Source organism: Sinocyclocheilus rhinocerous, unplaced genomic scaffold (assembly GCF_001515625.1).
Source record: "Sinocyclocheilus rhinocerous isolate Xijiao unplaced genomic scaffold, SAMN03320098_v1.1 scaffold99, whole genome shotgun sequence".
Taxonomy (NCBI): domain Eukaryota; kingdom Metazoa; phylum Chordata; class Actinopteri; order Cypriniformes; family Cyprinidae; genus Sinocyclocheilus; species Sinocyclocheilus rhinocerous.
Window position 1 is genome coordinate 910,332 of NW_015670981.1, and position 16,822 is coordinate 927,153.

General features: G+C 36.4%; 1 protein-coding gene across 4 annotated transcripts in view; it reads left to right on the forward strand.

The window, feature by feature from the left end:
- LOC107734531 (TBC1 domain family member 22B-like) overlaps positions 1 to 16,822 on the forward strand; it is a 52,235-nt gene that overhangs the window by 4,213 nt on the left and 31,200 nt on the right. For 2 of the 4 annotated variants that reach the window (XM_016546511.1, XM_016546514.1), the window contains exons 2-8: positions 3,778 to 3,834; positions 4,103 to 4,458; positions 5,195 to 5,362; positions 8,123 to 8,193; positions 10,064 to 10,192; positions 12,182 to 12,247; positions 13,728 to 13,842. In XM_016546511.1, the coding sequence (XP_016401997.1) occupies positions 3,778 to 3,834; positions 4,103 to 4,458; positions 5,195 to 5,362; positions 8,123 to 8,193; positions 10,064 to 10,192; positions 12,182 to 12,247; positions 13,728 to 13,842 (962 nt within the window). The remainder of the gene's footprint in view (positions 1 to 3,777; positions 3,835 to 4,102; positions 4,459 to 5,194; positions 5,363 to 8,122; positions 8,194 to 10,063; positions 10,193 to 12,181; positions 12,248 to 13,727; positions 13,843 to 16,822) is intronic. The other 2 variants (XM_016546513.1, XM_016546512.1) reach the window with 1 other exon arrangement.

Consider the following 16,822-nt stretch of genomic DNA (forward strand, 5'->3'; position numbering starts at 1 on the left):
CAGGGATCTTATCTATGCACAATCAGCTTGTAACACTCCAAAGAGAAAGGAAAACTTGAAATCGCATCATATGACCCCTTTAAAGTTCCAGATCATTTGCTGTTATTTCAATATTATCTCTGTATTATCTAGAAGTTATTGCCAATAGGTTTTATGTTGTTAACTTGCCATTGTCTTCTTAGATCTTGTTCTTTTTTACTCCTAGATCTTGTTCAGTCTCTTTTACAGGATTGGAGGGGGACTACTTTATTTTTATGCAAGTTGTATACACACAATAAAGTGAAATTTATTTATTTATGTATTTATTTTTTGACACACTGATGTTTGTTACCATTCAAAAGCTTGGTGTCAGTAAGATATTTTATGTTTTTGAAAAAGGAAATTTCCACCAAGGCTGCATTTATTTAATCAAAAATACAGTCAGAACAGTTATTATTACAGTTTAAAAAAAAAAATTATATTTTAAAACTGTATTTTAAAATACAGCAGCCATTTCAGTCTTCAGTGTCACATGATCCTTTAGAAATCATTATATTATGCTGATTTGGTGTTCAATATAATATAATCTGTTATATTGTGAAATATTATTTCAATTAAAAAAAGTGTTTATAAAATGTAAACATTCACCTGACGAAACGTCTTTCTGAAAAAGTTTTATATGCTGAGATTGAAAATTACGCAATCTATGACCTTTATACAATGCATACTATTGTAAAGACTGTAAGTCTATCTCTTACAGCCTCGTTTTCTTTCGTTAAATTCAATATGGCATCTAACCTACCTGAATAAGGTTTATATGCTGATTTTCTGCTCAAGAAACATTTCTTATGATTCAATTTTTTTTTCAGTGTTCTTTGATGAATACGAAGTTCAAAAGAACAGCATATATTTAAAATAGAAATCTTTTGTACATTATAAATGTCTTTATTTTTTATAAATCATTCATTTTTTTAAATCAAAGTAATCAGTCATTTTTTAAAATCAAATTATTGTGACCTTGCTGAATAAAAGTATACATTTCTTTAAAATAATTATACTGACCCCAAACTTTTGAAATGTAACGTAATAAAAAAATTAAAAGAAATTTAAAAAAATAAAATAATAATATGGTGATGTTGGTCTCACAATCTTTTTAAAATAAATTACAAATTCCTGAACTTTAATGGCTTATCCATTGACAAAAGGTCATGCTTTTTTTTTTTGGAAGCAATTCTCTTTTAACAGTTCTTTGTCTCTGAAAATTGAAATGTGAAAGTTTTACTATAGTTTTCATGGTCTCCTACCTTCAGAAAATTGCTGCATTATGAGCAGTGCACAATGAAGATGATGTTAAATATGGATGGGATTCCCCTCTGGGAAAGATGAACAGGTTGAACCGAAGCAGCCGTTATTGTTTGGGTGTGGTTGTGATGCCAGACTGTTTGAGTTGCTTGTTCGGGTGAATAGGCGGCATTTGGAGGAAGCGCAGTGGGTGTGATCCGGCTGTAACATGAGTGGACGAGAGGTGTGGCCACTTTCCCACCATTTATCTCATTTAACAGAAGGGACAGAGCATGCAAAAGTGATACTAGATGCCTCCACACAACCTTGGTGTCATCCTAGTCAAAATAACATGACCTACAGCTGTAGAAAGGCACACGAAAAGGTGTTCATTCACAGAGTGTGTCTTCATGTTAGTTGATAACTGAATTATAGACCTGTTTGATTCATTATAATAGCATGTTAATGAAATTCTCACTGGAAATTATTAATTACATTGACAGTTTTCCCACTCTGTTAGCTTTTGTATGTAGATTATAGTGTGGAAAAGACTTCTGTGTGTGTGTGTGTGTGTGTGTGTAACAGAAGGGATGGCATACATTTAAGATAAGGCTGCCCTCCGGGAAACTGCTCACACACTCAAACACACTCCTTGCTCACAGCCCAATATTTAATGCAAATGCGAGCAGCTTGCTTACATATCTAGAAGTAATTTACCTTTTCTTTTCTACTCGCATGAAAATTGATGAGCCGTATTTCAGCTGCATTGTGCTTTTGCCAATTATTATGTGGTCCCATTTGCACATAATGCATTTAGTATTGTGTTGATTTCACAGAAAAGGGCCTTGTAAACAACCATACTGTTAATTTTCCTTTCAACAATATGACCACACCTATGGCCCTGTGTTGCCCGTAAAAATTCTGCTTAGCACTGCAGTGTTTGAACTTCTCTCAGCATTATGCAGGATATTGCACAGTAACTCACAATAGCCTCTAATATTGTAGAGATTAATATTTATATGTTGTAGTGATGCGGAGGACCCAGCAGTGTGCTTGGCTTTTAATTTGAGATGTATTTTTTGCTGTCAACAAGCACTAGCAGGTCTATCCTCCTGCTCTGGAATTGTTTTAAACTACCTCTGCATCTCTAGATACTTGTTTTTCGCTTTGTGTTTCTGACTAGGGCTGGGGGTTATATTGATTATTCAGAGTATATTTGCAGTATACAAATGTCACAATGATTTTAATGCAACTTTTATTTGGTTGTTGCTTTTTTCTAGAGGCAGTGTTTGGAATAATGCAATCATATTCTTACTGTTTCTGCAGTATGTATTATATATTCTGTTCATAGTATGTAGGGCTGCACGATTAATCGAATGCGATTGTCATGCGCATTTTGTTAGTAATGTCGGTTCTGTAATCGGCGATCTCGATTCCATTTCGATTTATCGTACAGCCCTAATAGTATGCAACTTTTATGTATGATTATTTGCCAAACGTCCAAAATAGTAATACCTAGCACTCTGTACCTCATAATACAATGTATTTAAATTGACTTTCCATTTCTATGTGACTGCTGTGATTCATGATCTGATTTGTTTCCTTAATGGTCTACACCACTCAGGTTTAAACTTAACCCTAACCAATCCACTTTTGCTCAAATTAATGAATCCTTGTGAATAAAAATAGTATCCGCCCCCCAAATTTTTTTTTTAAATGGTAGTGTATGTAATGTAATGTAGCTACTAACTACTATCTGAAACTGTTGCATGGGCTATATTATGTGGAATTAGGGCTGGACAATAATTCAATATCAATATGTATCGCGATATAATTTTTTTCAATAACGGTGATATGATTTTTAAACACATTTCCGATATTTCGATATACATTACCAGGGTTTCCCATACATTTATTTATTTGTGCCGTTTGACTTCGTTGAATAAACATGAGCACTGCACGTTTCAAAATCAAAAAATGTCGCGGGTGTTTTATATAAATGTATCTGTGAAGGGAACCGACTGTCTTCAGAAAAGTTTCAATGACATTTTCATTTTATCTGAGGAATTATATTGTATCGACCGAAATTAAGAAATATATCGTTATATCAATTTTGGTCATATCGTCCAGCCCTATGTGGAATGCAATAAGTTAGTATTCTGACATGAAAACACCTGTGCCATTAACCTAGTTTCACTATCACTATGTGACTCTGACTTCTGATTTAAAGCTTTGTTGTACTTTTATGGTGCCTTTTATCTCATTTTAAAGGTTGATGTTCCCAGTCAACCTTTCTTTACATGGAAAAGTGGCCAGGATATTCCTTAGATTTTTACCTTTTTTATTCCATAGAAGAAGGAAAGTCATACGGTTTTGGAACAGCATGAGACTGTAAATACGTAAATATTGAGAGATGTATGTCAGGTACTGTCTTATGATAAGGCTGAAAATATTCAGGATCATCCAGTCCTGTTTCTGACTCTCTTTATAGCACACATCAGCTTTTGTTTTTCTTAGCTTGCAGCCAGTATATGGAGCACAGCACCCTCCTCTGGACCCACGCAGACACCGTCTGTAAGTGTTGCTGCTAGCTGTCGACTGTCTGTGGGCAAATCAGCCATTTGTTTTTCAGTTATTTGTGCTTTACTCTTTATGTTTTCTGCCTTTCAGTTGTGGTATGAATCCATCTGAACATGTTTGAGTGCAAGATTTGCATAAACCTTTTGCAACTTTTTTTGTTTATTTGTCTTGCATGATCCTTTCTAACTGTAACCAGTTCATATGTTATAGAGTGTGTGCAATATTGCCATTTTCAAAAAGCTCTTTATTTGTTTCCCTACAGATTAAAAGATACTCCAAAGGCCAGCAGTTTGTACACCAAATCCAAAAAACCTTCAACTTTCCACGAATTTGCTCGGAGCACCAATGATGCATGGGACATTGATGATGAAGAGGATGATGGTATGTTTAGTCTCAAACAGCCCTCATCTTCACCTGTCCAATCACGATCCATGCCTCATACGTCCTGCGTCAAACTCATCAAAGCCCCAGAGGACACAGAGTCACTGCCCCGCCCACTGGACAGGCAGGAATCAATCAGCACAAACCCCGTTCTAGATCGACTGGACGACGAAAGCGGTCCAGCCAATGGCAGGGTGATAAAGTCCTGTAGCGACGCTCAGCTGAATGTTAATGCAGGTATGCTGGTAGCTGTTGTTTTTAAGCTGCACCATTGTAAGGAGTAAAATGCATATAAAATCATCAAGGTGTATCAGATGTGGGGTTTTTCCGCCTACTTTACTGTTTGTTATAAGGCTGGTATGGTTGTATAAATTACTTTTTGACCGTCCATTCAAAGGCTGCTTGCAAGTAGATACTTCCAACCAAACGAGGTCTAAAATTTTCAGATAAGGGTTGGTAAAACAAGTAACATTTTGGCCATGCCTAACCTTTAAAGAAAGCTAGCTTGAGTTTATTATCCTCATCATAATTGAACATTTGTGTTGCTCATGTTTCATGAATGAGACCATAGGAAGAGTAATTCTTGTCAACAAAAGAAAATGTTATTTTTGTCTATTTGACAAACAAACAAAAAAAAAAACATTATTTTAAGTAAAATGGATTAAAATTTATTAATATGACATGACAAAATATTGACTGAATTAAAGGATATTTTAATGAAACAACCAAAAATAATTAAGGAAAAAACTGTATAAAAAAGGGTGTGTTTATGATATATATCCATATTAAATTATTATTAAATTATTATGTTTTTATTTATTTAATAGTACCTTGATTGAAAAAAAAAATATTAACATATAATCATATATAATAATTTATATATGATTATATACATATATAATTTTTTAAATATTTTTTATAAAATATATTTTAATATTAATGCTTAATATATGTATTTTTCTGTCCTGTTTAGCTCGCAGTACTCTGCAGAAACAGCATTCACTTCCTGTACGGCCCGTCATTCCATTGGTTGCCCGCATTTCGGACCAAAATAGCTCAGGAGCTCCGCCTATGACGGTGAGAGAGAAGACTCGATTGGATAAATTCAAGCAGCTACTTGCAAGTCCCAACACAGACCTGGGTAAGCTTTAAAACAAACGATCAGAGATTTGTGCTAGCATTAAAAGGAAAACAAGGGATAAGGTCTGTTTTAAGCAGATTATAAAAGTGGCCACTTGTGGGTTACTTGAATAAGATATTAAAGCCCATCCATCAGGGACCATCTCAAAACAGAAAGCCGCAAAACCCTCACATGTGTTCACACCTCATTCTCTCGCCTGTTTTTCCGCCTCTAGCTGAATCTCTTTGCCAGGTGAGACAGTGTGGGATGGAAGAATGGATAAAAACCGTCCATGATGTTATCCTAGTCTTCCCGATTTCATGCTGAGAGGCCCTTCTGTTCTCCCCACGTTCTCCAACCAATCGTCTCTTCGAGTGCACCTGCGAGCTGGCGGAACAAAAACAAGTTCTGTGTCTGCCTTCGCTCATTTGTGCCACTGATGCTATAATGATGTTATCAAAGAGACTCACTATTATTTGCCTTATAACTAAGTTTCAGCCTCCGCAGGCTCTGAGCTTTCTGAGCGACAGGCTGAAATCACACAGGAATGAGAACCATCAGTCATTGGAGGGGAAAATAATGCTTATGCACTTCTTTCACAGCGCCTTATGAAAAATGTGCTTGTGATATAGTTGGAGGGGCTTCCCTGCACAGTATTCTGAGTTCATAATAGCTTCTGAGATCTTTCATCATTCTGCTATAATATGACAGTTGGCAGGTGTCCAATGCCATTAGTATTTTAGGAGCGCTTGGATATCAGTTTCGTGTTTGTTCTAACTCAAAAACGACCCAGGAGCGATCTCACCAGATGTTTCTCAGCAAGTCTTTACGTTTTCATAGACGTTGTGAAAAGCGGTTTTGCATTCGCTGATCACAATGACCCAGAGGGCTTGGCGGGAGTTTGCAAAAACAATCCTTAAAAAGTGGTGTAGACTTCAGCATCTGGACATATTGATGGAATCTGGTCTAATGGCATCCACCTGCAAACTAATGTTTACTTCATAACAATGACAATATAAGTAATTGAGAGTGGTGGAGTTGAAAAGCTCCGTTCAAAAAAATTTAATAAATAAAAGGAGCAGACAAAGAGAATTGTTCAAATTCACTATGATTCATCTGGTTGTCATGACAACAGTTATCTTTGCTCTTTATTGTAAGACTCGAAAGTACAATATAATAGACTTTTATTCTTTTATAGTGGTTATAGCAAAGGCAGGAGTCATAATCACGATCAGTCGCTCTTTAGCAAGTAACTCGTCCTGATTTGTTTACTGATACTTTGTGTTAAGGAGACATCTGCTTTTGTAAGTGATTGGAGCCTTGGGGCTATTTTGGCTTGGTGCTGGTATGAAACCACCTAGCAACCCCACAGAATACCCTAGCAACCGCATAGCAACACATATCATAGCACGTTTGCAAGGACAAATTTTCTGAAGAAATCGAATTGTAATAATAAAAAAAAAAACAATTACCATACTTCACTGTGGAATTGCTTATTGTTCTTGGAAAATAGTTTTTCTTTGTGACATTTTAATTATCTGTGTTCATTTGTCCAAAGTATTTCAAATCTCATATCCCAAATCTCCAAAGTAAAGGGTACTTACAGCATTTTGTGAAATTAATATATTTTTATTCAGAGACATAGTAGAAAATCATAAGGAAATAAACTCCGAAATCATTTTCTTAATCAGTATTTGTATCTTGTTTTCCAGTCAAACAAAATAAATTCACTTGAGAAGCAAAACTGTGTACGATATAAAACTCATTCATAATGTATTATTAAACATATACAGTATATTATAAAACTCCTGCTTAATAATATGTCTTGAATTAAGTTTATTTTTCTTACCCATCTGCAAATATTTTCTCTTCTTTTAAGCATAGATCTATCATAATTTGAGATTTATACTTCTAACAAGAAACCGACAATGTGATAAGAAATATCAACTTATTTCAGGATATTTTCCCTGAAAACAAGTCTTGATATCTTATGCAATTTTCCTTCTCGAGTAAATATATCTTGTTGTAAGGATGTTTATAGATTTTACTGGAAAACAAGACCAATTCTGATTAAGAAAATTATTTTTATGGTGCATTAGGAGATAAACAGAATTGTGAAATAATGAAAGCCAAGTTCGAACGAGCATAGTTCACTTGAGCGCCACAGGTAAAACATGACAGCAGGCCACGACACAGATGCTTTTAAGCTGTTTGTCTAAATGTGCTCTCCAAACATCATGTTGACATCCCAAGCCGTTGCTCCATCACCTATGAATCGTGAACTTCCCAGCCATTACTTTTAAAATCAATGTGCAGCTATGGCTTGCTGTCTTATTGGAGTTGCCATAATTCAAGGTGGCATGGTTGTGAAAACTGAATGTGTTTGCTAATTAAAAGTAATTGTTTATTGATTATGTTGATTGAACTATAAGTTAGAGTGTCACCGGTCCTGTGAAGACCGGTGACTTGATTTAAAACATGATTTTCTAGATTTTCTATCACAGCATATGAACAAATTCTTATTGCATGTTTTAACTGCTGATTAAGGCTCGGTCCATATACTTTAATTCCAACCCCCTCCTCCTGCTCCTGCAGGTTTTTTTTTTTTACATTGTACTTTTGGGTACAAACTGCAGTATGATTGTGTCATCAAGTTGAGTATTAAAAGCAGCTGTTCACCAGTGTAGCTATGAAACAACATCGCAGAAGATGCCAGTTTCACTGTGCTGTTGAAGTATTTTTCATTTTAGATTAACTCTGCACTGTATTTTGTTCATTCAGAGGAGTTACGGAAGCATAGCTGGTCGGGAATCCCTCGTGAAGTTCGACCAGTCACCTGGAGACTCTTATCGGTAAGTATTTACTTATACTGTTGTTTATTTCATTTCTATTTTTGCATTTTATTTAAACAAACAGCAGTGAGAGGACAAGAAACGATGTGAAAAGAGGGAAGAATTGGACTGAAATATGTTGCGAGCTGAATTTGAACTCCCATTGTTCACAGGCACCATCATACATGCCCTAACCTCTAGGCCACGGTTTCAATTCCTTCCAATACTTTATATTAATATTATTATTATTATATTATCTTAATATATCCGTTTTCATTGGGAAAATAATTAATTCTGTTTTAAACTACTTCTTGAAATTACTTATTTGAAATCAAGCCAAATGGATATTCATTTGAATGAATAATAGAAAATACTGTAATAAAATAAACCATTTATCAAGGAAAATATATATATAATTCCATGCCACTTTCAGTTTAATGTGTGTTATGGATTTGTTTTGCAATATTGGTTTTGCTGAGCACTTAATGTCAGCAGAATTGTGACTGTCATCATCGGAGGGGTAGAGTGTGTGTTGTGGCTGTATGTGTGTGGATGTTCGGGGACTGCTTTACAAGCCTCATTTACATTTCTGGTGCATGCTTACACAGTCAATAACACACACCTCCAGGCTAAGCTGTACAAGCAAATCCCCACCCCGACCCAGCTCCTCCAAGCTTTTACTGCTTCATGCAATGTTTGCTGGGGGATTAGACAGAATAATTCCATATGTATAAAGTTACCGAGGTAGACACGCGTGCAAAATGAATGCTAATGTGCCAAAAAACTAAATGTTTCGTCTCCGCTTTTCATATTCAAATTGTGATTGTAAAGAGCAACTCTTGCTTTTTGTTTTTATTGGTCCACATCATGTTTGTGTTATGTCACCAAAGTGAATGTTTCTAGCTTCGATCCAGGTTTTACAGCACACAAACCTCACCAAGGCCTTCTCAGAATCGCATTGGAAAGCCGTTTTAAGATCATTTAAATTTTCAGCGTGGAATTTAATAGCCATTATTAAAGTTTCGAAGGGCCGATGATGGGGTGAAACCAAACGAGCAGAGTTTGTGCACTTCTTATTCGCCTGAAGCAACAGACGTGAGCTGCATCGAGTCGGATTCTGAATGTACGTTATCATTTATGTGTTCAAGCGCTTGGCAACTCTGTGTGTGCTCATTAAAACAAGAGTTGAGAAACAATGGGAGGGGAAGGCACTTTCAAAAACACCATTATCAGAAACATGATGTCATGACAACGTCTAACTGACAGTTCCACACTTCCACGTCTGCTCTACAAATAGCCTGCTCTTGTTGACTGCTCTTTAGGGAATCATCTGTAGTTACTAAGTATGTACTAGCACAATCGCATCCTTTCTGAGTGTTAGTTTAGTAGCTAGACGATTAGAAGTTTCTCCCAGAGTTGTAGATTTTTTTTTTTTCTTGACTTTTGAGATCTGAGGTTTGTGTTCTGTGTTTCTTAGTTAGTGGTGTTTGCTAAGGCAAGCATCACTATTATTATTGCTCATACTATACTATTATTGAAGCAATTACTTTATACAATCTGAATTACAAAGTTTTCTTGGTGGACAATATAACAGGCAAATTTTGCCCTAATGGGCTATATAATGGGTGAAAAACCCATAGACTTGCATTGAAGTAGGGACCCAAAGCTACAGTTCAATAAATGGATCAAAAGTGATAATTTATTTATTTTTCAAAGATTCCAAATAAATGCTGTTCTTCTGACCTTTCTATTCATCAAAGAATCTTAAAATACATTATCACGGTTTCCACAAAAATATTAAGCAGCAAAACTGTAAAAAAAATTTTAAAAAAAGTTCTTTTCTGAACGCTATTAAATTTGTATTTACTTCTTTCCATGTGCTTTCTCTCAGGGCTATCTTCCAGCCAATAGGGAACGAAGGGATCTGGTTCTCCAGAGGAAGAGGGAGGAGTATTTTGGCTTCATCGAGCAGTATTACCACTCCACAACAGATGAGAATCACAGAGACACTTACAGACAGGTAAAACTCAACCCGGCCTGCTTCTGATTATGTTCTGAATAGAAAAGTGGAAGAGTTGGCTGAAATCGACCAATTCATTTCTGATCCTTTCTACACAATTTCTAAGAGTAAGAGAGCACCTTCATCAATCCACAAGTCTTGCTTACAAAGCAGGCTTGAGGAGTAACCAGACATTTGACTCAGTGTTCCATAATTAATATCCAAATATTTAACGGTTCCATTACAGTTGTTTGAAGTACCTTTAAATTTTCAAAGTATTGAATTTTGTTTCAATGTTGTTTTGTTTTGAGGTCTTAATGTTAGGTATGGATTTTATGGAATTTTTTTATTCAAGTTTATTGTGTACATTATTATATCTAATGGCAATGTACGTACCGTCATGGTGTCAGTTATTACAAACAGCGCGTAAACAGGAAATGCATTGTCTGTTCTAATGGACAGCATGTCACGAATGCCGTCCATAGACATTATGTTGAAAGCAACCCAGAATATTTGTTTAAATCCAGGTTGTTAGTTGGAAAACATCATAATATGTAAACCTACTGTCTGTTATGGCATGAAAACAGATAATGCATGGGTGAATTTCAGTGGAAAAGGATCTCGTAAGATAGTTTGCAAGATTACAGATATTATGTTTTTAAATTCCAAATATTATTTGTTGAATGTCTGTTCGTTTTGCTATTACAGGGATGCATTGCAGTGTTCATACATCCCTCAAAACACATCTGATTTGTGTTTTGTGAACATGACAGTAAAACCTGCTTAATTGGACAGGGCTTCTTTAAGACAGACTGGTTGATTTGAAAAAACCCTGAAAAAAACTTCCATTTGGGGTCGGTAAAAACCTTATGCTCATCATGGCTGCATTTAATCAGTCAAAAATACTGTGAAATATTATTACAATGTAAAACAGCGCTTTTCTATTTTAATATATTAAAATGTAATTTATTCCTGTGATGCAAAGCTGAATTTGCAGCAGCCATTGTAAATTTCAGTCTGTTCCTAACACAGACCTCATCGTATGACCTCAGAAGACTCGTTATGTAGTGCACAAGGCTTTTGCATCTTTTCTTTGAAACCTAAATGTTTTAGATTTTTGATTTAAGGATGATTTTTGGGTGAGCCATCCCTTTAACCACTAGGCTACACCAGACGCCAATCTGTTGAGGAACCTCATCATCTCTACAGTGAGTCAGTCAAGGTTACACCTGCTTCTAGAAAGCTATAACAGTAATACGCCAGATTTTGTCCTGCGTGTTATTAATGGGGAAGAAGGGGGCCGGGATCAATATTCTTATGGGCTGTAAAACTCAGGTTAATGGTGCAGGACTGGTAGTCGATTGCTATGCGCTGCCTTCTCTCCTCTCTTGTCCGGTTCCTTAGGGCTTGCTGGCTCCCAGCCCCTCATTTCGTCTACTGCAATACAAATCGGACACAGACCTTTAAAAGGATTTATATGGTCATACAGAACCGTTGGACTGGCCCCTGGCTGTCTGGGCAGAAACACTAAATGACCTTTTAGTGTGGTCACAGTCTGAGAGGGCGAGGAATGGCGGTGAATACGAGCGAACCGCACTTCGGTGGCCTTCAAGTGACCTGCATTACTACAAAGCCATTTCTTCAAACATAAGTTGGAAGTAGAAATAGAAAGAGGGAAGAAAATAAGAGAGAACCGGATGAAACAGAAGGGTCGCCACCTGTATGTGCGGCTGGACGCTGCGCTGTCCGCTTTCCAAGTGAATTCATGCAGGTTTTGTGTATAGCTTGTTATGAAACCAGATCGATAGCGTGTGCAGTTTGGGCCCTGATGGTTTTCTTCCATTTACTGGAAGGGAAAAGGCACATGTAACTCAATTTAGTGCTGTTGGGCCATATTGATTTAATCTCTTAAAACCTGTGTTCCTGACACGCTGATTCGGTAACTGGTTTGTGTTTGTGTGGGTGTGCATTTGAGCTTACCTGTATACACCTGTGTGTGTCTTTCCATAGATTCACATCGATATCCCGAGGACAAACCCTTTGATTCCTTTGTTCCAGCAACCGCTGGTGCAAGAGGTAAGTGAAGCGGCAACACCTGAGTCTCGTTGCAAAGCGCACCTGTGACAGACCCACCAGCGTCATACAGACGTCTGATCTCACACAACAGGCACAACAATATATATATATATATATATATATATGTATATGTATATATATGTATGTATGTATGAATGTATGTGTGTGTGTGTATATACATCTGAGGTTTTTCCCCCCATTTTCTCAGTGGTGATTGAGGAAATATACCTTAAAATATAAAATATAATTTGTCTTTCTTTTAACTTTGGGATGAAATATGATGAAGACATATTCTTGAAATATTTAATGAGATTCACTTAAGAAAAGAGCTTACTATTCCTTTCTTTATCAGTGTTTATTTTTGCGTACTTTTGTTTATATTCATAGTTTTTTGTTTTTAGAGACAAGCATATTTTGTCCCAAATTATCATTACTCATAAGAGTGTTTTTAGTATCCATTTCCATTTTCCTCAGTGGTGATTTTCAGTAGAATCTAATTAATGTAATATGATGTTGTTGTTTTTTTGTTTTTGTTTTTTTAACTGGCGTAAATGACAATACACCATTACTGTAATGCAAAACATTTCATCGTTGCAGTGCATTTAAACAATGACTTTTAAGCACATTTTTCTTCCAGTTCTCATGTAAATAATAACTTGATACAAAATATAGTTTGTCTTTCTTTCATTTTGGGGTGAAGTATGACCAGGACATATTCTTGAAAGGTTTCATGAGATTCACTCAAGAAAAAATTCCGTTCCTTATCAGTGTTTGTTTTTACGTACTTTTGTTTATATTCATAGTTTTTTGTTGTTTTTGTATTACATCTTATATAGATATTTTGTTTGTATATATATATATATATATATATATAGATAGATAGATAAATAGATAGGTAAAGTTAAATAACAGACAAAAAATAAAATAAATAAATAACAGACAAAAATTATACACTTCTGGAGAAAAAAAATATTTTTCTATTTATAAATAATTTTATTCCATTTTACCTAATAAAATGTCATATAATTTTAGTTAACAAAATTAACATTTTATTGAATTCAAATATTTGCACATAAATGTATAAACATTTTATTTTATTTGACCTGATGTATCATCAGAAAAAAAATCATCAGAAAAAAACCCGTCTCCACTGAATATTTTTGTCTAATTTCGCTGATGATGATCTCTGGATAGGTGTTGCCAGCACGAGTTGGTTTAACTGAGCTTTGTGTCGTTGGATGCTTACCAGCAGGAGGTGCTGTGGTGTTTTTAACTTAGGAGTGTGCAACACTTGTAACCCATAAACCACAAGGAACTTGCACTTAAAATGCAGCTGCGTTTGAAAATACAAGCCAGTTGGTCTGTGGAGAGTGAATTAAGCAACATCAATTAAAAGTCAAAAGTCTCCACAACAATCACAGTTGTTACGAGAAATGAATCATTTTTGTTAATCAGTGAAAGGGATTGTCTTGTTTTTCAGGTGTTTGAGCGGATTCTGTTCATCTGGGCCATCCGTCACCCCGCTAGTGGATACGTGCAGGGCATTAATGACCTGGTCACTCCCTTTTTTGTGGTCTTCCTCTCTGAATTCGTGGGTAAGTGTCTAATGACCTTCCACATGGATCAGTTGGTCCGCTTGACTGATAATACACCTCTCTGAATGTGTCCTTTTTGTTGAGCACATCAGTTTGCTTCGCTAATAGTGCACTGACGTGTATGATATGCCAGAGCCATGGAGATGCAGACAGGCCAGTATCTGACAGATGATGCTTGGGAAATGGTTGTGTAAATGTAAACAAACTGACAATATCCTGTGAAAATGTCAGACTCAAAAATACAGAAGATCAATTATCTATGAAAGAAACTCTGAAAGAAAGACAGTGAGAGAGAGAGACAAATGGTGAAAGAGGGAGACAGATGGAAAGAGTGGCAGACAGAAACAGAGAGATGGTAATAAGATGGGCAGACGGTCAGAGAGAGAGACAGATAATGTGATGGACAGAAGGATAGATGGAGGCTATCTGTCTGTCTGTCGTTCTATCTATCTATCGTTCTATGATATCTATTGTTCTGTTATTATATAGTTATATCTCTCTATCGCTCTATCTACTGTTCTGTTTATCTATCTTTCTGTTTATTCAGTCTAAAGTTATATCGTTCTCTTTCTATCTATCTTTTTAGCATTCTCTCTGTTCATCTTTCATTTTGTCATTCTTTATGTTGTTCCATCTATCGTTCTATCGAATGTTCTGTCACTCATTCTATCCATCTATCACTCTGTCGTTCTATCTGTCTATAAATAGATAGATGTATAGATAGAGGGAGAGATGAAGACAGACAGATAAAGAGAGACAGACAGGGAGGGAAATAGACTCTCCAGCTCTTGTCCTCATTGCTATTCTCCCTCCACCCGGTAGCCTTCCCCTCCCTTCCTTATTTATTTCCTGTCCTCTCATGTGAAGGTTAATTACTTATGGATAGTTAAGGATTACAGAAGAACAATAGGAGGCTCATTGATCTCTCCGGTGTGCCTCTGCTGCAATGTCACCAGTGCAAACACCGGGACATACCCACAGATTACCTGGATCACCAATCGATTTATCTTTTTCTCCCCTGTCTGTCTGTCTCTCTCTGGCTGTCTACCTCGCCCACCACTCTCTCAGTCTTTTTCTCATCTCTCTGTTTCTCCACAAAGCTCATTTAGCGAAAAGCAGATTTTTCATACCGATGCTTTTGTCATTCTGCAGGGCCTTTCTATCTCTAATTTGTTTGCGGGCCGTGTCAATATGTGTGTGTGCGTTTGGGATTCACCGCGTGTGTGAGCGAGCGTCTCAATGCCACAGGTTGAATGAGCCGCATTGATCGGCTGGATTTAAGTGTTTACAGAGGCTTGCGAGGGGGCCGAGCACACGGTGAGGTGCTCGACCCACCGATCGATACATCAGAACGAACGTCATGATCCCAACACGCTGCCAGCGGGAGATAAAAGAGCAAGGTTAGTGCCCTCCCTCTGACGCGGGTTTCACCCCCGTCGCCACAGGGCGAACACATCTGCTCTCATACGCAGCGATATCTGTGCTAAACTTATACTTAGCCTCCAACTCACACACTGGCGAGTAAAATCTGAGAATTTATTAGCAATTGGCTAATATTAGACATCATTTAGTCGCCAGAGTGACGATTTAGTCGCATATGCGAGTTATTTACTCGTAATGTAGAGGGTTGAAAGGGTAAATCATCACATTCACCCTGACAGACAAAGAGGACAGCGGGGAAATCTCTGTAAAGCATCAATGCCCTGTCTCCGTCTCTCAACTCTCCCTCACACACACACACACACACACACACACACACACACACTGTTTTTTTATTACTGAAGAGGGTGTGTTATATTCTCACCTTATTATTTATTGCCTTCCTGGTTTTATGGACTGTTATCTGTGCCGTCGCGGTGCAGTTTTAGTATTTGATGGATGGTCTTGGTGAGAAAAGTTTGTGGTTTGGTGGTGGTGTTGTTGAGCAATAAGCCGCAAGAGGGTAAAATCACAAACGCACCACTTGAAATTATTCATAAAATAACAGTATAGTTTGTTTTATAAACTGTAGGCTGTTTATAGTTAAGGGACATGACTTTTGCGCTCCTCATTTGGGAGTCACACTCATGGTCTTCGCAGTCAAAAGTGACCGGACACCTGAAATGTAACTTTTTTTTTTCTTTAGTAAAATCAATCTAATATATTTTTGTTCAATAATATTTTTTCTTTTGTATTTTGAGAGAATTTCATGGTACTAATTAATATTTATGCAATAATTATGATAAATTTTTCACATTGAAAATAGTACAAAAAATATTTTTATATATTTTTCAATTATTTTTCAATTACTGCAGTATTTCAGATTAAAATAGAGACTAGGCCATTAAAATCCAATTTTTGAAGGCAGAATAGCACCTCCTGGTGAGAGCAAAAAAAGAAAAACCTATAATTTCATGGTGTAACCACTAGATTCCTGTATAGGACTCTATAGAGAGGCTTGTGAATTCCCTAGCTGTTTTTATACATAATTGTTTACTTTTATTAGGTTGTGGATTTAAATGTATATTAAGGCATTCTCAAAGACTACTTTTTGTCAAGGTTTATATTTTTTGTTGTTTTAAATAGTTTGTTACTAAAATTCTATAAAAATAAAAACCTCTTATTTCAGTCTTCTGACTCATTTTGGCTATATGGGCTATATGATACCAATTCATTTGAGTATGTATAATTCTGTATGTGTGTGTCTGTGAGAGTGTGTTAAGTAAGTGTGAGTGGATGTATCTGTTTTATACTCTTGATGTTTTAAAGTGTAACCCCTTCCTTGCTGTCCACTTTTTTACTGCATTGTAGTTGAATTATTGATTTTATTTTACATAGTTGCAGTGTCCAATTCATAGGTGTGTGTTCAAGTGTGTGTCCGCGCGTGTGTGAGTTGGTGTGTTGATTTTGCACTCTAGATGTTTTAGAGTTTCACCCCTTCATTGCTGTGCAATTTTTTTCTGCATCGTGGGGGATTTGTAGATTGTACACAAAAAAAATC